The 25,015-nt window shown below is 27.4% G+C and overlaps 3 protein-coding genes and 2 long non-coding RNA genes across 13 annotated transcripts in view; 3 read left to right on the top strand and 2 right to left on the bottom strand.

Annotated features, from left to right (window-relative positions):
• The first annotated feature begins 598 nt into the window (after window positions 1-598).
• Window positions 599-11,940, top strand: LOC132908249 (uncharacterized). The gene is made up of 4 exons (XM_060962051.1): window positions 599-1,060; window positions 4,005-4,249; window positions 4,816-4,966; window positions 5,232-11,940. The coding sequence occupies exons 1-4, from the start codon at window positions 928-930 to the stop codon at window positions 8,084-8,086; spliced, it is 3,384 nt and encodes a 1,127-aa protein (XP_060818034.1). The 5' UTR covers window positions 599-927; the 3' UTR covers window positions 8,087-11,940.
• A 1,089-nt stretch (window positions 11,941-13,029) lies between these two features.
• LOC132908250 (cysteine-rich PDZ-binding protein) lies at window positions 13,030-15,092 on the bottom strand. Of its 2 annotated transcripts, none has more exons than XM_060962053.1 (2): window positions 14,989-15,092; window positions 13,030-13,417 (listed from the first exon to the last, which is right to left on the bottom strand). In XM_060962053.1, the coding sequence occupies exon 2, from the start codon at window positions 13,389-13,391 to the stop codon at window positions 13,089-13,091; it is 303 nt and encodes a 100-aa protein (XP_060818036.1). In that variant the 5' UTR covers window positions 13,392-13,417; window positions 14,989-15,092; the 3' UTR covers window positions 13,030-13,088. The 2 variants fall into 2 exon arrangements, with proteins under 2 accessions (XP_060818036.1, XP_060818035.1); XM_060962052.1 differs by lacking the exon at window positions 14,989-15,092 and adding an exon at window positions 13,641-14,203.
• A 1,161-nt stretch (window positions 15,093-16,253) lies between these two features.
• LOC132908030 (uncharacterized) overlaps window positions 16,254-25,015 on the top strand; it is a 39,121-nt gene continuing 30,359 nt past the window's right edge. For all 8 annotated transcript variants that reach the window (XM_060961562.1, XM_060961566.1, XM_060961565.1 and 5 more), the window contains exons 1-3: window positions 16,254-16,404; window positions 21,324-21,646; window positions 22,903-23,208. In XM_060961562.1, the coding sequence (XP_060817545.1) occupies window positions 21,363-21,646; window positions 22,903-23,208 (590 nt within the window). In that variant the 5' untranslated portion in view covers window positions 16,254-16,404; window positions 21,324-21,362. The remainder of the gene's footprint in view (window positions 16,405-21,323; window positions 21,647-22,902; window positions 23,209-25,015) is intronic.
• LOC132908034 (uncharacterized) lies at window positions 22,743-24,206 on the bottom strand. The gene is made up of 2 exons (XR_009658294.1): window positions 23,941-24,206; window positions 22,743-23,168 (listed from the first exon to the last, which is right to left on the bottom strand). It is a non-coding gene; the product is annotated as an uncharacterized LOC132908034 (long non-coding RNA).
• On the top strand, window positions 24,017-24,901 carry LOC132908035 (uncharacterized). The gene is made up of 2 exons (XR_009658295.1): window positions 24,017-24,147; window positions 24,224-24,901. It is a non-coding gene; the product is annotated as an uncharacterized LOC132908035 (long non-coding RNA).

The raw sequence follows: 25,015 nt of genomic DNA, 5'->3' as shown, positions 1-25,015 counted from the left end.
AAAACAACCTTTTTCCTTTTTATGCCGATTTACACATTATTACACATCAGAAAAAGTTTAGTTAAGTTTAGTTATCCTTATGTAAAATTTAAGTGATAAATAATAGCCATAAACTAATAATGTTCTATTTTCTAAAATTCTATTTTCTTATTGAGTAATCTAACATCATATGTGAAAGATTTGAAATTTTCATTTCCTAATTACCTCTATACACATTGTATGTGTTCATCTAAATTACACGTTAATCATTGATTTATTATCATTTTCTTAAATACTTTTACCAAATAATATATACTATTGACTGATGTATCATCATTCAAGGGTTGTGAATTATTCTTGAAAAGTGATCTGTAAGAATAGCGGCGCGTGCGTTTTCGCTTTATAAAAATTAATCCATATAAGAATCATTTCTTTACACTCCTACGACTTACATTCATGCAATACTTCTAGGCTAGGTATGAGGTATGAGAAATACGGTCAGCTCTGAAACGGTGAAGGAATGCCAGGGTCCCCCACTGATCTCGCATACTCGTTCCCCCCTGCCCCCGGCCCTCTGTAAATTGTACAGAGATGGAATCCCCACCTCATAGGCAGAAGCACCTGTTGCGCAGCTACCTGTTTTACTCGATCCATGGGGCCGTTCTCTCTTTTCTCTTTCTCTTACTACTTCTTCTCTTTCTCTTTAGTATCGTGCACGGTGTCACGGCAGTAGGACGGTCTCCGATCGCGGTGCTGATTCTTCGGTAAAGGGCAACGACTCACGAAGTGAAAATAATGTCTTCTTGTGCACATCGAACGGAATCGCGGTGAACAGTGTGAAGCCTAGTCTGTTCAAAGGTTTAGGACGAATATTTCTTGAAGAAGAAACGTGAGTACGCTGCAGCAGCCAGGTTGGAAATGCATCGAAGGAGAGTTTAAGAAGGAGCAATGGAGGACGAGCCACGGGATACCTGTTTTGGGGCAGGAAATGTGGCAGGGGCTGTAATCGGTACTTTCCTTACAACAATTCTCCTGCTGCTGGTTGCTGCGCTCCTTTACAGACAGTGGCGTAGGCACAAGGGTGAGTCCTCATATTTCATAGATATAGAAATCCTATCAACTGCCGGTAATAATGTGTCATAGGATCCGTAATGACAGATCGTGGTTTACATTCATGATCCTGTGTTCGCTCGAGCGCGCTCTAGCTGTTAAATTCAAGCTATCGCAACGACGTTCTTGCGACAACTAATTTGCTCATTCAAAGAATTAATGGTATTTTATCATTGAGGATAACAATTTGTTGCACTTACCGACTTGTAGTCATACTTTTACGATACCAAGCATATGCAAAGTCGATGAGGTTTATTGCACAATAAATCGGAATTTATTCCTACGCGTTATTTCTCCGCAACTTCTATAGAAATACATCAAATGCACGATGCAAAAGAACTCCGCCCTGGCACGCGGAACAATTATATACATATTTTCTAATCGATCGACTGAAAGTTGGGCAATTTAGATACAATTGATGAACTGATAGATGAAAGAAATACAATTATATAACTAATCGATGTTTCTCAACAATACAACTTCGTGATGTAAAACATTTTGTAAACCAAAACATCATGTGTCATTGAAGATGTAGAAAAGAACTATGTATTGAAATGACCTACTAAGTAGATTGGTTAATCTCCAAAGAATTGTCATACAAATTTTACATGAATAATTAGAGATAATATCGCGATACGTATTATGGTAAAAGAAATTCAAAGAAATATTCCTTGCCATTTCGTACATTCTATCAACGTGTGTTGCATATTACAAACCTTTTCGCTATTGCGTCGCAATTGATGCGTATATTCACGCAAAAGGTAGACCTTGAAGTGCCACTCGAGAGACACAATAAGAGACGAAAGTCTCTCTAGCTCGATACATTGGAATCTCTATCTGATGGAATAATGTTTACAGATTAGAATGCAAAATATCTCCTACGGAATGTGCATTCTTTACTTTGGGATCCACTTTTAGGATTGTAGAATATACTATATGTGGAACGTTAAATTGGTACAGAACCGATATAGATAGTTAAGCAGTGTTTTTCAATTAAAAATAATATATAAATATAAGAAAAACTACCAATTCAATTTTTTAACTTTTCTCCTTTTCTTTCTTTTCTTTTATTTACCTCGGAATTACCAAATAGTTAGAAAAAATTATATATAATTATAGTTACGTATATCGCTTAGCTTAAATGATAATTGCATTTATAAATATTTATTAATTCTGTTTGAAATTTAAATCACACGCAAAATTAATGTGTAGAAATGAAATTTTGATCAATTGCGAAATGAATAAGATTGTATAAATATATAATGAAAATAAAAGTTAAAATAATAATAGCAAGTACAGTAGGAAAAGATACTAACAGTGACAAATGAATGTTGTTACTTAAAAATGATGTTACTTAACAAGTATCGAATTAACTAGTAATGGATAAATGGAATCTGATATTATCTGAGATAAGCGATTCAAATTATAAGAACTCTGTTATAATTGAAAATATTTGATACATTGGATATAAATAGCAATTAATTTAACGATAAAGATTTATTTATATTTAATATTGGTTAACTTTTACATAAATGTGTAGAGAAACAGACACATACGTATAAAATTAATCATTATCTGGTCAAATGATGAGCATAATAGTAAAGTGATAATGTTTCAAAGTAAATTTAAAGCATTTATAGTAAACAAATATTTCTGAAATACACAAATTGAAGTTATTGTTCGTACAAAGGGTAGTCGAAATTTACTTATACTATCTCGATAATATACTACATATACATACATATACCACGTAGTCTGTGTACCATATAGTACTTCTCAGTACGTATATGATACATGGTACACAAGTACATACATATATTCTTATTATAAATTAGTTTTTTTAATTATAAATTTTATTATAAATTAGTAGAAAGAACTGAATAATAACGAAACTTACTAATTGTGTAAATTAAATCTATCGAGGAAAATCGAACTTACAAGATGATTTAAGTTTTTTCGTAAATGAAAAATGCACTTTGAAACAACTAGAATAGCATGTAATTTTTAATATATGCGTAAACGTAGTAGGCAGACAAGAGTATGCTAAACGCGGTAAATAAGCGCAAATCTGAAGAATGATGTCACCGTATGTAGTAATACAATTTACGTAATATCTCTCAAATATCTCTAAAATGACCAATATCCATTATATTTCCTTATATACATAATTTTTTTATATTAATTCGATGCGTTGTTTAATACGTCGTACATATGTACATATAATCTATTCGTCTAGACCGTTAAGTCAATATGTAATATTAATTAGTAATAGCGTAATAAAAGAGTTTTCTGTTGTTCATATAACACGCATTTGTATCTCAGTTTTTCTTTCAGGATCGTAAAACTTAACTTTCTTGGCGCTTATTAAGATCCGTCTGTATATTATAACAAATGAACATAAATGAGCACGAACAGGCAGAATCAGATAATTCAAGCAGTAGCTGGCATCAACGAACTACAACGATATCGAATAAACGCGTATTATACATATACTATGAAAATCGTATTTGCTCTGTTAATTAATGTATCTTTTAAACATTTTTTTATTTTTATATAACATATCGGAATATGTTACAATTTGTAAACACAGAAGAAGTAGTAAAATTACTACAAGCGTAGTTTATGCGATAACAATGTCATGTAAAAAAATATATCAAATTCCGATAGATAGACAATATGGTTAAACGAAAAATAATATTTATTGAACATTTACTAAGATAGAAGGTAATTTAAAATTCAAATACCTATATAATAATTTTCGAGGCAAGTATTCCGCCATGAGAATTTATTTTATTTATTATAGAAGTATATTTTAAAAGTAGGATATAAAAACATAAACCCTATGAAAACATTCATTTTTAACACTTTGAAATAATTAATCTCGATCAATAACAATATCAAACAAATATCTTTAGGAAAACACTTAGTACTAGTGACTGATCCAGAAATCGTCGAAGAAGCCTATGCCTTTGACAATCCTTGTTTCAAGGATGTCACAACATCGTCAACTAACCGAATTCGAGAGGTACCGGTGTCTCTGACACCTGGAGATACTTCAAGCAAAGATTCTGCACGATGGTCTACCTCCTGGACATCCTTAGGACTGGGCTCCACTAACCGCACCGATAAACGAAAAACTCTCGACGATTCGTGCCTTGGAGTAAGTTTTGTCTCTTTTTCACCCGTTTCACGATATAATACAGAAATTATATTACAAATGAAGTCATAACGCTGTAAGAAAAATACGAAAAGAATATGCATATCTTGCTGTGTAGTAGGCGATGTAAAAGTTTTTTACGAAGCAGGCTACAGTGATTATAAAATAAACATTTCGTTTCAATATTCCAAACATAGAAGGTATTGTGCATAGCCAAATTTGGTTGGATGTACAGTTAATCTAGCCATCTTCGATACGTGCCTTTATGTTTCTTGGCGTGGAGGAAGTCCATGGCGTATGAGTCGAATTATAAAGCTAATTTTTACAAAATGAACGTTTGAAATGTATGTAAGAAGTGAATATAAAAAGAAGCACGTAATATAATAAAAAAGAAGTTTTCTATGTAGACCAGAGAACATTGATGATTTAAAGGAATAGGAAAAGTATATGTTAAATGTCATTTTAATATATGTAATATGATTTATTGAAAGAAATAATACTTGTAACATTGCAATTATCGATGATGTGTTATTTTCAATTCGGCTAATCAGAGATTTCTTTTTATGCAGCCGAAAGCAACAAGGATCAATATAGTTAGTTTAAAAAGCCGAGATTTCACAGGACTGGGATTTAATATTTGTGGCAATATGAGAGAAGGAATCTTTGTTAAAGATCTTCTACATCGTGGACCTGCATCGGAATCCGGTCGGATACATCCAGGTTAGTCGTTATTTTTATATCCAAGAATTAAATATTTTAAAGCAATCGTTATACCTTTATAATCAGTCGATAATTAGCCAAATTTAAATTTACTTGACATATTTTCAAATTCGATTCTCTTGAAAACGAAGATTCAGATAAAAGCATTTTATTCCACATCTTCGACTTATTCTTGTACGTAGAATCACCCTTATTAAATACTAAATATATGTAAATAGCAATAAATTTGAAGAAACTTAATTCTTTTCCATTATTATATTCACAGGTGATCGTATAGCTAGTGTAAAAATCAGTTTTCGGAATATGGTTTACGAAGATGCTTTAACGATTTTAAGTTATGCTTCTCCATACGACGTAAAGCTTGAAGTTGAAAGCGGTGGAATTGGATCGAAACCAACCACACTTTTGAAAAAAAGTGTTGGTCCTAGCGCGGCAAGAATTTGTCATCCTTTATACAGGAGTCAATCAATTCCAGAACTCTCACAATCGAAGAGTATTGCGAAGAGACTCTTCATAGTTGATCCGAATGACTCTATCAATTCTAACTATTCGACGATGAATTCGACTTTAAAATCCACAAAATCCACACCAAATAGTCAAATATTTGAAAAATGTCATGACGAGTCCAAGGGCAATCACTATAAATTTGGTATTAAAGTTTTACCCTCCCTTGATGGAACTGTTCATCGCATTGAAAATCAAAATGAACATAACACAAATCTTGAAAGAAAACATTCAAAGAAACTCGATACAGAGAAACATTTGTCAAATATGAACGAAGTTTCCAGAGTTGGTGACAGAAAGGAAGAAGCTCAATGTCAACAAACGTCACAAGTATTGCAAGTTCCTAAGGGGAAAAATGATACCTTCGAACTGCATAACGATACGTTAAATAAAAGCAACAAACTTAGTGATACGTCGATTCATGTACCATCCGAAGTACCAACAGAAGTTCATAATGCAGCTATGGCCGCTCGTAGAAATCGAAAAAATAGTTCTGAGCTATTAAATATCTCAAAAAATATAGATTCCATCGAGGTAGAGGATTCCAAAAATCAGCAAAAGAATAAAAGGAAAGCTCCACCACCACCAAAAAGCAATAATTACGATATCGAATGTACTTCTACTATGAAGAAAGATTCGTCGACTATGAAAGAATACGATTTGAGAAAGGAAGATGAAATCAATAGTATTACTGATTATACGGATTCTTTATCTGAATATATAAAGAAAGTACGTGAAACTACAGAAAGAATAGATCCACGTGTAGAAGAAAAAGTAGAAACTTTGATAATTGATGGAAGACATTCTGAATCTGACACTGACAGCGAAATTCAAAACAGTTTTACGACTATCGAATTGAACTCGGCTGATATTACAATTCATCGGACACCTGTACCGGAGACAAATAACGACGAAGATGAAGAAGACGATGTTTACAGGAAAGCTGCGAGCTTAGGTGATCTATCAAAGTACGAATGCAGAACATCGGCAACACTTGAAAGAGCACAAAGTCTGGATATGACTGATACCGGCACGAAGAAACGTAAAGCACCTCTACCACCGGAGGATATTAATGAATCTACGGAAGATTTAACTAAGCTTGATCAAATGGATACTTTTGATAAAAGATTATTGAAAAAATCAAATGAATGGGGTAATTTAGAAGATGTTGTATGGCGTAAAAAACAGGATTCGGAAGATAAGTCGAAAAAATCAAAAATTAGAAAAAAGAGTAATGGTTCGCTCGAACGATCCAAGTCTTCTATAGAAATTAAGATAAAAGATGAAACTTCTGACTCGAAAAAACTAAATCCTACAGACGACGAAACTAGTATCGAACTTTATAATCTTCCTTTGAGCAAAAGACTTACAGAAGAATTTATTCATGCAGAACGAATGTTCAATCCAGATGAAGATAATTCTCTGATCAGAATTGTTAATGATGGAAATGTTGTTAAAAGTCCTACAGTTGAAGAAGTAGAATTACAATTTAGAAAGAAAATTTCATTACCCGATGATTTTAACGATGATAGTATGATACTAAATGAACAATTTTCGGATCATGATGAAAAAATAGTGAATAAAGATTTCGAGAAAACTTTGAAACATTTTGAAACATACGTACAAAAGCCGACATTATTAGATTCCTCTAAACATGACATATTTCGTTTCAAAAACTGGAAGGAAGATAGTTCATTAACGTCGAATGAAATGATTTCATATGCCGGTAAAAAATCTGTCAATGAAGAACCAGTGACAAAAATTAATGTTAAGAGAGGATGCCATGCGTGCGATGAGAACTGTAATCGTCATGAAACCTGCAAGAAAAAATCATTTACAAAAAGATCATCAACCCCAATACCTTTACAAGACTATTCTCCCAATTCAATGGAAGGTAGTAGTTCCAACTCGATAACAATTAACGACGAAAAGGAACAAATTTCCCATATCCATGGATCGACGTTTAAGGATAAAGAAAGTAGAAATGAAAAATCATCACTAAATTCAAACTCGTCGTCAAGACGAGTAATTGGAGTCCCCATAAATCAAAGAATTGATCGAGAAAATGACGAAGACGAAGACGAATACGAATTCGGTTCTGGTGTAACTATAAATAACAAAAACTTATTTGATCGTGAGGATCGTCGTAACATTAACAATATCAGTGTTTCAAGTGGTGAAAACAGTGAAGATAGCGGGTTAGTTGGTGAATCAATGGATTATAATCCACAAGACTTTGATAATCGACCACCACTCCCAGATACGCCAATGCCACAAAAAACGACTTATATTACGGAAATCAAACTTTCTACTAATAGAGAGGAATTTCAAGAAGATGACAACGAGAGCAGTGAAACGCTTTCCACAGTGGAAAGTAAGGGTAAGAAACCGATGCAAAACGAAATCAAAACGACTTCAAATGGAAAACCTACAACTAATAAAAAGCCTCCCGTTCCTCCTAGAAGAACAGACATTACGAAATCTAACAAAAAAGGAAATACAGAAAAACAAGTTATTTATGTAACCGAATATAAATCTAATGAATCGAAAGAATCAGATGGTTCAGACGCGTCTCATGAAATCAAACAACCAGATAATTGGTCCGCAGAGACATGATCGATAAATTATTTTAGGCAATAAGAAATAAAATTGAACATAAGAATAAAGTATTAGCGAATTACAAATAATCAATAATATTTTCGAGGTTTTAGATTGAAAGTAATAAATACAAATTATAAACTGAAGGAGCAATTCCAAACATTGCAAATTATTAGAAACTTTTTTTCTACTAACTTTCTTTTTTTTTTTTTTTTTTTTTTTTTTTTTTTTTTTTTTTAGTACAGGAATAAGGCAGATATTATAATCAAGTATGAAAATTTTAATACTATATATAGCTAAAATTAGAATATACTGTACTTAAACTTCTTCACACGGAGAAATCACATCGATCGTAATATGTATGTACTACTTATAGTGCTCATCCTGAATAGATCTGTTCTTGAACTAGTCGAAGAAAATTTTATCTAGTATCTTCCTCAATCTTCTGAAAAGACTGGCTCTTGTTTAAAAAAAAACATGTTTTTTGATCACTTGATAAAAATATTTGTTGTTATAATTATGTTTATTTTATAACACATTTATTGTTTTAAAAATGATTACAATTAGAATTTGTATTATATATGATTCGTATCTGTGTAAAATAGTACAGTATTAAAGAATATCATGCATACCAAAAATTGTATGTATTTTGCACGTGCTCTTTTAAACATCATATTTTATTACAATAATAAGAAATTACAAGACTATGGTTTAAAATATTCCAAAAATTGATTAATGAAATTATTAATACATTTTCATAATACATGGTTATAAATGAGCAGTAATTATACAAGTCCATATTATTGAAATTTCAAATATAATAATATTAATTAACTTAAACATATAATTCATAGAAACAATATAATTAGCAAAATCATTCAAAATTCACATTTTATGAAAACAAATTTAAAATATTGTATATTTTTAAATATACTAATTATTGCTATATGTATATATATTTGAATATTTTTTATCTATCGATTGCTCGTATACTATCAGTACTGTGGTAGATGATCTATCACAATAAATGATTTGTGCGTGTATTAAATCACGATTTATTAGAAATTTACATATACATATGTATAATTATTAAACAAATTTTAAGACAATAAATACGTACTAACTAATGACCATATGATATATGAGAATATTAACAGTAAAATTATTGATTCGATTATTGATATTAGATGATATTTCACAATTTGATCAACACAAATTCAGTACGAGGCAAAAATATTTATTATAAGTTTTTCTAAATTTTTTTATATGTGTAAAAATATAAATATTTATGAATATGACTGTAGTAAAAATTCATTTTTTTATATTGTACTTTATATTAACACAATATTAACAATAACAGGGTAACATGGGGCAAAGCAAAACTGTAACAATATGAAATAATGTTGTTATTATAATGTACAAATATTATATAATATCCCTACTATTTTATTACCATACATTATCATTTCATATAAAAAATAAATTAATAATTATAATAGTATCATTTTTTAAATATAAAATGAATATTTTTTTAAACACTGCTGATAATTATTAACATCTTTTTACAAAAATATATCATATGAAAGCTTATAAACAATATTTATATTATAAAATGTACATAAAAAATATAATATAACGATAAACGACGACAAAACCAGTTATAAAGCTTTGGTTATACAAACAGTATAGCAATATGTTTGTATACGTTATCAAATTCTATTACATTATTATTTTACCGAATAAAAGTTTCTCTATTAAACTTCTAACCTTCTAAACTTTCTACACTAGAAAATAATATGTTCTATCTGGTGTAGGAATCATGATTTGGGTATTTTCATAATTCTTCTATATAATCATATTTTCTTCATTTCAAATGAATATTAATACAGACAAATTTACAGCAAAGTAATCATCATTGAAGAAAAATACAAAAAAATGACAAAAATGTAACAATCATCTTTACCTCATGTTACTCGTCATTTCACTGCAGTTTGCTGCAAAATACTATGAATATATGTACACAGAATTTTGCCACATTTGTTTATTAATATATATTATATATAGTAAACATTTAAAGGTTCTATTTCATGTCATTAAATCCGTCCACTATATATTGTTAGTTGAGAATATTTGAAAAACAAGGGAACATAATAAAACATTATATTATACGTATATATGTATATAGGAAAATTTCAAGAAGCTAATTATACATTGATTTAACAGATTAGTGAAATAAACAATCAATAATTTGTCATAATTATAATTACATGATATTATCTCTCACTTTATTCATCTTCACTTATAAATCATATCAACATTTTGTATGTGCATGTAATTTTAGGGTAGGAAGTATTTCAAATCATTATCTCATCAATATATATTTGAAATGCAAAAATAATCACACAGTTTTATATTTAAAATTGTTATTGACGCAAATCCATTTCATTATGGCTTCAATTTCAAATATAGAAAATTATTTCTTATAGAAAAAAATAGTATTTATATACATATATATCATTTACATAAATTCTAAATAAATCTATTCTTTTATACTGATCTTATAAATTAAATGAGATGTCACAAATATAAATATAAAAGCATACTTTCAAAATTATTATATCAATCTTTTTCATATTTGGAACTTGACAATAATTTAATACATGTGTAGAATTTTGGTTAAAGTATAGGTGCTTTTTCTAGTCTGTTTATTCGGTAACCTGTTTTAGAACCATCCTGTGTTTCGATTATTTGTAAGGCTGTGTGCATACGTGAATATCATAATTCGAAAATTAATTTCTTGTATAAGAAATTAAATAAATATATAAATTATGCAAATTATGCAAACAAAAATACCTTAATTTTTAAGTAAAATAATAATATATGTTTCAACATGCCTTAGATTGGTATTGATAGTGATAACTAAATTTTATTTCTTGAAATAATTTTACATGTAAATATAAGATCATGTTTGCTAAAATAAGTCATCTATTTCATAATTTCTTCAAAATTAAAGTGCAATTTTATTTGTTAAATAATATATATGTACATTTTTATTAAGAAAAAGAGTGTACAGTTATAAATGTTTTTTGTTGTAAATAGAGGCCAGTTACAGATGTTTCGTTATGCATGATTCAATTCGAGAGGCAAATGATCAAAAATGAAAACTTTATTATAATTAAATTTTCTTTAGAGTTCTTAACATTACTAAGACTTAAATAACAGTTTGTAATTTTTAGGAAAGTAATTAATTAAGTAAAATTTCTTTATATGTACGCCAAAATAATGTATTATACATGTGAAATCCATCTAAGTCACATGTTGAATGATTTTACATTTTTCTTAGTATTAATTTAATAAATTAAACAAAACAGATTAGTTCATTTCGATGTTAAAAAAAGGAATTGAAGTTTTAAAATAAAAAAAAAAAGGGAATATCTTTAGTAGTATTTATCTGCTGTTAAAGTACTAATATTGTCCAAGGACATTTTGTACTAATCTGTAAACAATGCTATTTAAACCTTCCCATTTCTTGTATATTGCTATTTCTATGCGTTCCTTAATTGTTATGTTCTGTGAACGATTCTTATTATATAAGAATCTAACAAAATGAAGGACTTTATTGAACCATATAATCATAAACTGCAAAATATTGTAATAAAATTATACACATTAATGTTAAAAATAAAGAATCAGACGAGTATTTACTAACAAAACGAATGTAACAGTTTAGAAAGTATCTATATAATACGCATACATATATTAAACAAAACTCCGTTTTCTGTATTTAAATAGACTTCTTGCAACGATACGAAATTTTTCGAATCGTCTGATGTATGTAAAATGTTGTAAATATATATTATTGATACTTATAATCTGATGTATTTTAATCATTTCATTATATAGCTATGAGACCAGTTTTCTTCTATGCTTAACAAGATTTAAGCAATTATGATAATTAATTTTTGGTTTAGCTGTATAAAATAACAAACATACAAATTTGTATGTATTTTAAAAATATTTTTCATATCTTCACATTTAGTTTACAATTTCGTTGGCATCGATAATATTTTTATAAATTAAAAAATTATCGATAAAAATTTATCGAATTGAGGACACTACTCGAAAGATATAATTTGCCTTCAAATGAAAAACTGAAGACCACAGTTTCATATAAATTTTAATTTCGACGTATACGTTTCATTTCAACTGAATTTTATCTGATAAAAGTAAATTCATTACAAAATACTGGATGACACACACAAAAATTTAAATAATTGTATCTAAATATACATTTATGAAGCGGTTGAATAAGAAGGTAACTATCTAAAAATCCAAAATCTGTAATATATATCATAAACTTTATACGTTAAACATGGTTTAATTTATTATGCTAAAATTTACATATTCATTTTGAGTGATATTAAACATATATAATGCATATTTAAGTAGCAAAAGTTGTTATGGTATATAAAATACATAAACTTATGTTTGTGAAAACAGTACAATTTTGTCTTGTATAGAATATGACAACAATATTTTTAAATATAAAATAAAAAAAAGCAATTGAGGTGTACATTTACCACCTAAAAATAATAACATGAATTCGTATAGATATATGTATGTATATCTATTTTAACCTTATTTTAAATTATAAATGTTTTTATATTTTAGTAAAATGCATTTCGAAATAGGTATATTCTAGGTATAAACATTAATAATTTCCATTCTTTCAACTTTTGTTTTCATATTATCAGATGTTTTAAAAATAGTCACCAAGGTTATTCATGTTTATGAATAGGTAAGCAAAATTAGATATAATGCTATATTATACATTAACTAACATATTTTGTACATCCTACCATATTTTATTAAAATAATCTAAGGAATACTCTTATATATATATTTAATTATTATTTATATCAAGACAAAATATCTGTCCAAGTCAAATTTATATACCTTTATATACCTATCTAAATCTAACATAATGTAAATTTACAAACGCATCCATTAAGTTTAATATTTAAGTAGCAGACTGTTTATAGTTCTTTGTACTCATTAGCTTTTTACCACACATTGCACATATAGCCTTTTTATATGCACATGATTGACAATAATGTGATCCAACTTGATGTACTTTCTGTCTACATATTCTGCAAGTTTCAAAGGTAACAGTATAGGGATTAAATCTTGCCTTCCCTGCAGAAAGTGCTTTATTTTCTCCAACTTTACGTCCCCCACTTTCTACTGTATTCCGTGCACCACTTTTCCAAGGATCTGGAGTTATGACTTTTCCTAATTTTTTTTCACATTTTTCACAGACCATTTTGAATCAGACTTGAAATTGCAATTCTGAAATATAGAAAAACTTCGTTATATGTGATCTTTATATTGCATTGTATCATAAAATTAAATAATAAAGGTTAGGTTTGGGACTAATATGTATGTAAAAAATAATGAAAACTGATAAAAAAAATTAACGTGGAATTAAAATAATTGGTCAATAACAAATATGCGTATAAATTGTTAATATTTTATATTTTTAAATTAACAAATTAAAATATTTTCAATTTACCTTCAGGACCCTTATTAATGATTAAATGTTACTCTTTTAATTAGTACACATTTTATATGACTACATCCCACACTAGTTTTTAATCATGAACGATAAGTATAAATATTCGAGATATTAACTGCAAATAAATAAATTACGAGAAATATCTAACCCAAATACCATAGTCTTATCCACGGTCATATACACAAATCTCAACATTTGGATTAGACACTTATATATCGAAAGCATAGTAGAAACCGTTCGAAAATTGAGTCATAAAAAAGCAACATGGAAGACAAGAAGATTCATGTTCTGCGCATGTTAACGTGCTATGAATGTCTCACACAGAGGCAGAGGCGCTCTACTCATCTCTGTCTGGCTCGTAAAAACGTGAACTTTGTTGTCTTCCATGTTAATTTTGCATGACTCAAATTTCGGACGGTTTCCCTACTGAATACCAAGACCTGTTTACATGGCCGTAGTCTCAATCTCATCCATATCTCATCACAATCAACAGTTATTAAATATATATAGTATCTAGTTGTAATTGCGCATCAGTAATAGATGACGCTTTTCTGATTTAGTTATTATTAATATCATTAAAAACTGAATACATAAGATTCATATTTATGCTCATTGTATATGCACTTCCGTATATACGTATGGTATATACACATATATGTACATACATAGATAAACAAAGCATATACTAAAATTCCAATAGCACTACACTTCTTAATGTAGAAAAATAATAAGGATAAATTAATATTTATAACATCCTAAATATCTTTATTTATCATACTTTATATTTTAAATATTGGGCATGCACACACACAATTCAAGTTTATAAAAAATTACACATACTGTATTGTTAGAGCAAGTAAATTCATTTTATGCATTATATTAATGTATTTTATTACAGTTTATGTTCTAAAAACTTAAATATCACATAAAACTACAAAGTGATAACATCTAATCATTAAAACAAAAATTAACCTCTTAAGCGGGGATAGCTGATATATTTGTTCCTGTTAATTGTTCGCTTGGTGAGCCAAGCGAATACATGTAGGTATCGTATCCGATAGTAAGATAAACATTTCAATATTCTAATGTCCCATTATGCAAAGGACTTGCAAAAAATCTTTCATTCCTTAAGCGTTAATTTATTCAAATAAATTTAAATTAAATTAATTAATAATTTAATTTAACTTAAGGGTTAATAATTAAACGTATATAGAACATATTTTTTCTTAACATAACTATGATTAACCTGAAATATACGTTACTTGTTTTGAGATAATGGTGTCATTATTTTTATACAATTGAAATGAGTAAAATATACAAAGTTGGTAAATTAATTAAAAATCACTATTTTCTTATTATTTCATTTGAAAAAATGGATTCTTTTTTTTATTGATGAGTGTAAATTGTAAAGTACCTATACGTACTATATAGTTCTTCTTGAACACGAAATAAGTAAAACATAGACTTCTAAACGCGATGCAATCAGAATGCAATAAACTATGCAAGTAAAATATAATTATATATACATAATACCGGATGATACATATGGACAATGCATACATATATATTTATTTCTATTGTATTATTACCACTAGCTGACATTCTAAAAGAAACAAAACATGCGGAAAAAATATATTATTATACATATATGTTTATTGTACTTAGTAATATTCTCAAGCACTTAGATACTTTTAACATGAACAATGTACTTATCTCTGTTGTGTTACAATGTTTACATCGTATATCAATCAATAAATAATGTTTACTTCATACCATCTATCTGATTTTTGCGTAAGAATGATATACATATGTTTAGATAATGTTTAAGTAATAAAAGTATTTAAAGTATTTGTTCTAAAAAAATTAATAAAAACCGCTGTTAGTTGGTTGATTCTCTTTGATTATCTATTTTATGTTCAATTCTTGTTCAATTCATTTACCAGTTGTTTAAAACTAAAGATGTGATTTAAAATAGGGCAACCATTGCCTTAGATATAGCAACTATATAACGACATTAAATTCTGTTAAATTCCTAAATAAACTTTTGATTCTATAACCATAATTTTATAAACATGTTTATAAACGCAAAAATAATGACAAAATTGATAGTAATTTATTAAGATATAAACGCATTCATTGTATAATTTTTCTACAAAAAGCAAAAAAAATCAATTATATAAAGCAATATTTTACTTATACATATGTATAGAATATATCATTTTAAGACACATTGTCCTTAAATATCTTATAATAGTTTAGTATGACAATAATTAATCTTATATTTATGTATTTAAAAAAACTTTTTTTTATTACATATATGTATATGTATACGGTTAAATCTTTTAAAGGCAAGCAATGCTTTTCTCTGTATACGATGATATTCTTAACTATACTTTTGGTTTATTGAATTTCCGATGGACAAATTAACTAAAAGCATCAACAACTCTCTGTTATAGATAACTTTATGTAGTTAGAACTGGCGCTGACTTTCGTTAGTTTGATTAGAATCACACGATCAACCCTCTAGTCGAAAGCAGCAAGCAATGTTAGTGGAGCAAGAGGGTTGAAGGAAAATTCGACGCTAGGGGTGGCGTACAAGTGTTGGGCGCCATCTATTCGTTCAGTGTCTGACTATCCTCTGAAGACCTGTGTACTCGCGACCGTATTACCAGATTATTGCGACATTTCGTGTGACATTTTAATTCAGTGCATCGTGTCATAACAAAGTGACGAGTGAACGCATTAAAACGGATATAACAAGGTAAATAGAAACGATAATAAAATTTATTCTAAAAGACTTACTTTGTTCGGGTGGCTGCCATCCTCGATGCCAGACACGCGTTAACATGTTGGATCGATTCCTCTTTCTCGCAAGTCGTATTGCGATGGGAGACTCCAATAGAAGACCTGATTACGAATTTTTAGTCTCCTTTTTATAGTGAAAACGTGCATTTTACTTCATTTCGTGCATCAAACGTCCATCTATTTTCGTTAAGTTCGTTCAAAAATGCATAATTTGATGTTCAAAGAGGTCAAGTCACCCTCGAAATCTCTGGATAGAAAGACGCCTACAGCCAAAGCCCTTCCTCTATTTTTTCGCAAAATTTCTATTAAACGCATACGAGTTCATTGAAATTTCGTCGATTTACACTCATTTCAGATGTAGGTTCCATTCAAATTTTCTTTTCTTTTACGAATGCAAATACAAATAAGATCGTACGATCGATTTTTCCTTGAGATTTTTTTAGATGTATTATAAGTAATAAATTCGATCTTGATTCTTAAAATATAATCCAGACAGACAAGAGATAATTCATACGTATCGGACGATAGGATTTGCGATATAAATGATGCTCTCATTTTTAAACAGGTGTACTCAGTACCCATAAGTCTGCGTTTCATTTTTGTCAGAAATATTCATAAGAACAATCGCTATACAATCAGATAAATTCTATTTAGAAATCTAAGCACAACCTTTTTTCATGATATTTGTTTTATACTATATAATTTACTATTGGTCTATAATCTTTAAAAATGAATATTTAAAAATGATTTTAAGAAAAATATTGTTTCAATAAAAATTTTGCTGAAATGATACATAAAGAACATAGGTATATACATATCGCAATTTCCATTTAATCAAAAAGCTAGTATTTTTAATAGTAAATTATCGATAATTATTAAAAATTATTATAATTAAAATTATTTAATGCGATTTTTATGGCAAAAAATGTTGGAATATAAAAAGATTTCAATGTGTGAAGCACAATAAAGCACAGTTAAGTATAATTTTGGATAATTATAGCAAACAATGGTGAATAAAAATAACGATGCCAATTTACATAAAAATTCAGCGTACGCAAAATATGAAATACTTTTAATTGTATAATGTATATCACTTCCTCGATTATTTCCTAATAATTTTTAATTTATGTGAAGATAATAATAATGAATTTTAAGTAATTTTCTATATAAATAAATGCATAAAATACATTGTCTTAAATAGCGCACATTTAACTAAATACTGTTTTTAACATTTTTTTTCAATCGCAAAACCGAAAAATTTTAATTATCAAATTACTGAATTTAAAAGTTGATATACTTGTATATAAGTACTACATGGATATATATACATTTTTATTTCCGAGTGATTATATAAATATTACAGGAAAGATATCACAACATTTTTATATTCATCACATGTAAATGTGTACAAGCATTTTATTATTTACACTAACTTTCTAATTTCCGTTTTTCACTTCTCATTACATATCTTTTGTTGCAAAAACAAATCTCTAAATTAAAAACATTCACATATGTATATACGACTTACATAATTTAATAACATATGCAAAATTATGTTACGTATGTGTAATAACTACAGAAGTTTTAGAAAATCTTTTTAAAAAAGGTATTAAGTATATAACATTTATGAAATTAAATATCAATCAAATATCAACTTAAAAATTCATTATACTAATCAAATTATATTTTGTTATATTAATAATGTGTAACATGAAATATATATCACAAAACCATAATATAATATTATTATTTTTCATTTTAATTTTTATAGTAATTTTTTTATATTACTAGCTAGAACCAATGTAGAGCTAATATCTATACATATATTTACATCGGTACTCGAGTAACTGAATGTTTTTTATAAACCTTTTTGGAATTGGAGTTAAAGTTATTTCGTATATTTCGTATGAATTATATTTTTTAATACCTTAATTTTTAAGTCAGAATTGCAAGATCTATTTTCATGCGAACAATCCGCATATCTCATAGACTGTCAAACTGACAAATGAAAAAAAAATGAAACTAACCTATACAGTAACGAAAGACGTCATCTACCACTGACAGCACACATGACGATTAACATGCTAATTTCAAATAAAAAAGTTCGTAAGATAGTTTTGTATAATATGATATTTTACAATGCAAATTATCAGTTATTTTCCTTCCATCATACTTACGAATTAAAAACGAGTTATTTGCTAGCATTTCTTTATATGCACATGTACCAAAAACTGAACATTGTCGTGTGAGGGAAATAAACGTATATCCATGACAACCTGCTATTGTAAGCTTAAAGTTACCAGCAGTGACTAAATTTAACATATACATAGATATTTACTACTACATCACGTAGTTAATACTGTATAAAGTTTACAAAACTTATGCTATTAAGATCCATTACATATGAAAGAATTTTAAACAAAATAAAACACATTTTTGAAAATGATAACTTTCTTAGATTAATTTTTATTGTTTCATTGTTTTATTACATTATTATATATATTATAGTAGTAATATTCATTACGTTATTAGTATATATTGTATATACATTATAATTACCTTTTTCCATTTTTTCCAAATACTTAATTCCATTTCTCATACTTCACTTATTAATTATTATATTTTTGATAAATTTTACATTCATAACTTATCGTTTTAATGTAATTTATAATTTTTCTGCTTTTCATGGCGTTGGTATCGTACCAGACATCATCGCGGAAGAATAAAATTAATTATATTCGTATTACACTCATAACATACATATATGCTGAAGGCTAAAAGTAATACATATATTTTTTAAACTAAAATTGACTTTTTCATATACATGAAAAATATAAATAAACAATTTTTACTAGCATTGACAAAAATCATTAAAAAATTGATAGCTTATAGGTTTATAAAATAATATTTCCATAGATAACAGTACAATCTAATACATTTTAGAAATTTACATTTTAAGAATCAATAAAACAAATCAAATTCGCTTACATCTATTTTAGTACAAAAGTTACACCGAAATACAATGTCTTTTAATTATATGATACATCCAAATACAATATTTAATTTAAGTAACAATACTATATTACAAAACGTAATAATTTATCTTTTATATATAAAAGTATAAAATAAAGTTGATTCTTTGATTGCTTTGACAAAAAATATTTTATCTCATAAGTGCACGATTTCACTCTGTTTAAATCTTGTTTGTTATTGAAGAGAATAATAACTATCGCTTCTGGATTAAAGTGTCATTTGTATGATTCATCCCAATGCTTGTTCTCAAGATGAGAAAAGTAAAAAGGGGAACATGGGGGTAAAAGAGATAGGAATAGACTGTTGAAATATACAGTGCAAATTATTATAATTACGGATATGCACATGTCTCGAATTAATCATAAAGAGAAACAGGGTCAATACAATAGCAAGCTGTGCAACACCGAGGTAGACTTAAAATGTGCCGATTGTATCTACTGGTGCCAGTGACCTCCTATTGATTCCACGCTCAACGAAGCACGGGCCAAACCCTCGTCTTCTCTCTAGCCCTTTCTAGTATACACTTTCTCGTCTTTCATCTTGCTTTCTTTATGTTTCTTCTGCTAGTGTTTTCATGTTTTCCTCAAATCCGCAAACTTCTCATCCTTTTGCCTTTGTCTCATTCTGTTCGTTTATTTTGACTAGAACTCGTCTTTCTTATTGTATACTTCCTTTCACCTCCTGACTTTTCGCTCTCCTTTTACCACCTTTTCTTTCTTTTCACCGATTTCCATGTCTCATTATTCTATCCAGTTTCTTGCACCATTGTCATTTATTTATTTCATTTTGTCTCTTTTTTTATATTTCTCTATTTTCTTGTCTACTGTTTTCCTTTATTTATTTCGCATAATTGTTATGAAACTATATTATGTGTCTAATGAAAATTATGCAAATACATTTATATTTCGTAATATAAAAACGATATAAGTAGAATCTTAAAAAAGCATGATGGCAAAAGAGAATATAGAACGAAATTAGAATTCGGTAACAACGCTATATATATATCATAGAATTAGATGTGAATTTTATGTGAATCATCATAGAATTTTATATGATTTGTTAAAATAAATGTATGTCTGATAGATGTTGTGGCATTGAGTTCTTTTGATCTAAATTTTACAATTTCTGTAATAAAGGATATAACTTTTTACGTTATTAAAGTGTGAAGTTGAGTGGTCGGTGTTATGTATTGAAAATACCACGTGCTATGCATATATGTATTTACCTATCAATAATTTAATCAATAAGTGAGGTACCGGTTTATGTTTAGAGTTCAGGACTGTCCAACTTTATAAGTATTTACTGTATCGTAACAAGAATATCATAGTAAACATATTCTCACAATTTTACACTGTATATTTTTTTTGCTTATTATTATAAACATTCTTTCTTGCGATCGTATTACATAAAATACTTCTATGTTAATTAACAAAATAAAATAAAATGAAATTTGATAAAGTAATAATACATTTTTACTTTTTTATGTTCCATTTTTTAAAATAAAAGTAAAATTATGAATAAGAATTATGTATATGTATTAAGAATAATCATTATGATATTCTAAGTCTTTTTAAATTTTACTGCTTGTTTATCACTTTTAAACGAGATCTCTAACAGGTTATTTTCTTCGTTAAAGACTTAATATTTATTGCATTGCATATTAATGATTCTTTACACATCAGTAAATATATATTGAACAAAAGATTAAAATTATTAATTAGATATTAATTATATGTTAAGCAATATTCAGAACTTTCATCTGATATAAAAACACCTAACAACGTAAAAATTTAACCATATATGTAGTAGCATTCTACATGATACGGATATATAATGTTCCAGAATGGACAGGGTATTAAGAGAAATGAATGTGGCGTGGCGATGACAAGCCTGATCTTGGAAAACGCAGACTTGAACCGACTTTTCCCGAAATGTCGGCCTAGGGGTGGCCCACCCCCGAGTCCGGGGGCCTCCACACAGATCAGTCAGCCGCATGAGAGCCTCTGCCAGAAGGAGGCCGTCTCTGTTACCACCAGCCTCACGACTAGCCTCACAAATACACTCGCGACTACGTTCGCAAACACTCACTCCAAGAACACACATTCAACGCACTCACAAGCGATACCGGAAGACATGATCGACCTCGAGCGTGATATCTCCGATAGGTAAATTTATATTGATTTACCGATCAATGATTTTCTTCTAATCGGTAATTAAAATTAATTGATATAATAGAATTTTAAATGTTACAAGTTGCATTGCAATCATTAACGAACATTATTTAGATAAATAAAAATATATTGCGACGAATGTCCAGTTTAAAAATGCAATGTTTACTTACCAATACTTTATACAACTATTTAATTAATTTACTAAGTTTCATCAGAATTTGAGAAACTAAATTATTTATTAATGCTTTGTTATAATAACTAGTAATTTAAAAAAATTGCTTAAAAATAATAATACATACAACAAAAATAAATAAAATTTTTTTTATTAAAGTTATATTTGAAACGTACTATTCCTTGTTAATAATAGTTTATATTTGAAGGAAGAAATATTGTACATTTATAATCTATATTTTAAATACATCAGTAACTGTATTTGTGTAATTTTAGGTACTACACTGAATATCATTTATATAAATCTTTAAAATATTTGTGGAAAATATAGCTTTTAAAAATCCCTATATCTTTTACATCACAAAAATAATAAAGATTGGGATAATTCACAGCTATTTTATAGAAAAATAACTTCATTTTATGACATTAAAAATATTAATAAGAAAAAAGTGGTATTGAAAAATAGAAATAAAATAATTAACAATCATTATATTACATATAATATTTCTGGTACTACTGTAAAAATGTTAATATATAAAAAATCCAGATAACTGTTTCTAATCATAAGTAAAACTTAAATAACTTGTGTAGTTCTGTATATATATAAAATAGAGAATCTTTTTGTTACAGCATATTGATTTAAATAATAAATTAATAAATTAACTAATTTTATGGATGATGAATTAAAGCATGAATTTAAATCTTGGTAATTTCACAATATTATATTAAAAGATGTAATTTAGTTTGTAATGGGTAAAATGGTTTTAAGCAAGTTTGTAAGCTAGAAATATGTTTTATTTATTCATCAAGATGCAATGAGACTGTAGACTAAGAAACATATATACAAACGTATTTAGTGTATGAAAGATGAAATAAAAAATAAATAAATAATATTAAAAAATCAATAAAAAATTTCATATTTAGTGAAGAATTTAATAAGAACTGTTATTTATTGGATTTTTACTGAAGTGTATAATCATAATGATAAATACATGTAATAAATAAAATTGATTTTAATACTTTCTAAGATCTTTAAATTAAACATAGGTAATAATCATAATTACTCTTTTCTTTCCTAGGACAACGAACATGGTGTCCGGTTTTACAGGTGACAGTCAACTATCTGTTGGTGTTAGCAGTGGTACAAGCAATGTTGGTGGTCCTCTTGGAACATTTAATTCGCTTGGTGCACTTAATACTAAACCGCTTTCTTCAAGCTCCTCGTCTGCCTCTGGACATAGTGAAGATGCACAACAATATGGTAGCCTTCCAGGTAGTGATCAGCAGAGTCACTCACAACAGGATGATAGTGGGCCTGAGGAAAGCCCTGTATACATTTTAACTTCTGCAAAGGGTGATCGCAGTTACAAATTAAGGGACTCCAGGTAAGTTACTTTAATTATATTGAAATATCTCTTTTGTATTTGGGGAATATATATGTAATGAGCCAAATTAATAAATATCAGAATTATATTATATTTTCCATAAATAGACTATAATCTCTAATCTCTAATAAACTATAATCATTATTTATGTATATACAAAAAAAAGATAGTACAATTCATAATATGTGTTTAAAAATATATGTTTAAAGTAAAAAATTTATAAACACACTGAATAATTTTTTAAATGTAATAATAAATACTAATGATAATACTTTCAACGAAGGAAAACTCAATATATTACGCTTTCTAAACTTTTTCAGGTAATTAAAATTTTAATTTCAAAATGTTATATTAATTATATTAATCTCAAAAAATTCAGATTGTGATATTAAATTTCCAAACAATGTTTTATATTTAATATTGATATTTTTTAACATTGCATGTTTCATCATAAAACAAATTACATTTTCACAAAACAAGAGGAATGAATAATTTACTATTACTTTTTTAATTGCATAATAATTGATTTATTAATAATTGATTTATTTCAGTCTCATAGCCTATTATAAGAAGATTGTTATTAGGTTCTTATTTCTAATTTGTTACACTATATTATATTCTGATATTGATTTCTTAGTTACTATGCGTTTTTAATTCTGTTATCTTTAAATTCAGTATTTGTAAAATACCTAAACGATTAAAGAATCAAATATTTATAAAAATTTTACCCACATTTTGAAACAATCGATAAACTTGTCAATGACACAATCGAAGTTTAGTCGATAAACATTACACAGCAATTGATGTTAGGTTAGATTGTATCACTTTTTGTTCTTAAACTTAATTTGTGGTGATTAATGAAAAATGTATATCATATAAACTGTTTATTATTATATTAACAACAAACTTTTATATAAACTAATTTTTTTTATTAACAAAGTGTAAGTACTAACTATATAATAAATGATATAACATAATAAAATTTCCTATACTCTTTGTTTACATTATTTTACAGATACTATCAGTACTCATTTCGTAATGATTTTAATTAAGATAATCAGTTCAAAGTGTCTTTAACAATACCATTTATTACGATGGAAAGTTATTTAATATAAATTTATTAAATAATATCGACGAAAACAATGTATTTTCATCTAGTAATTGTAATGCCTCTTTCTTATTGAAATTTGTTAAGTTGTAAAGCATTAAATATATTTCAGATGATCGTATTATTACAAAAAATTTTTAAATAATACTATTAATATTTTGTATTATGTTTCACATTTTTCCAAGAAAATTTATGAATAAATTTAATATAATTAATGATATAAATTAATAAGTTATTTATGATTGCAATAAGAAAATATTGATCTCCTTTCATAACTTTATTTTTAATATAATTATACATATGTACAAAGACAATACGGTTATAATATTAATGTAAATAAATATGAAAATTATATTAGATTTTTCTTATACTATAAATATATTTCTACAGATTTTCATAGATATTTGATATCTAAATAATTTATAATAAAATAAATATTGACTACATATTTTGTGTTCCCATTTATCTTTTGTTATTTTCTACTGTTGATTTTACATCAACATTAGTATAATATTTCATAGAATATAGTAGAATTTAATATTTGTATTTATGAAATAAATAATATGTCAGCATATGTTCAAAAAATTTTATGTTTATTCTATTTAATTATTTAATTCCTTATGTATTCCTTTTACATTTTACTTCAATGATATTTAAACTTAATTTAACATGTAATAAATAACCATATAAACAAATGGA

This window comes from Bombus pascuorum, chromosome 6 (genome assembly GCF_905332965.1).
Source record: "Bombus pascuorum chromosome 6, iyBomPasc1.1, whole genome shotgun sequence".
Classification (NCBI taxonomy): Eukaryota; Metazoa; Arthropoda; class Insecta; order Hymenoptera; family Apidae; genus Bombus; species Bombus pascuorum.
This window is presented reverse-complemented; position numbering and strand designations above follow the sequence as displayed.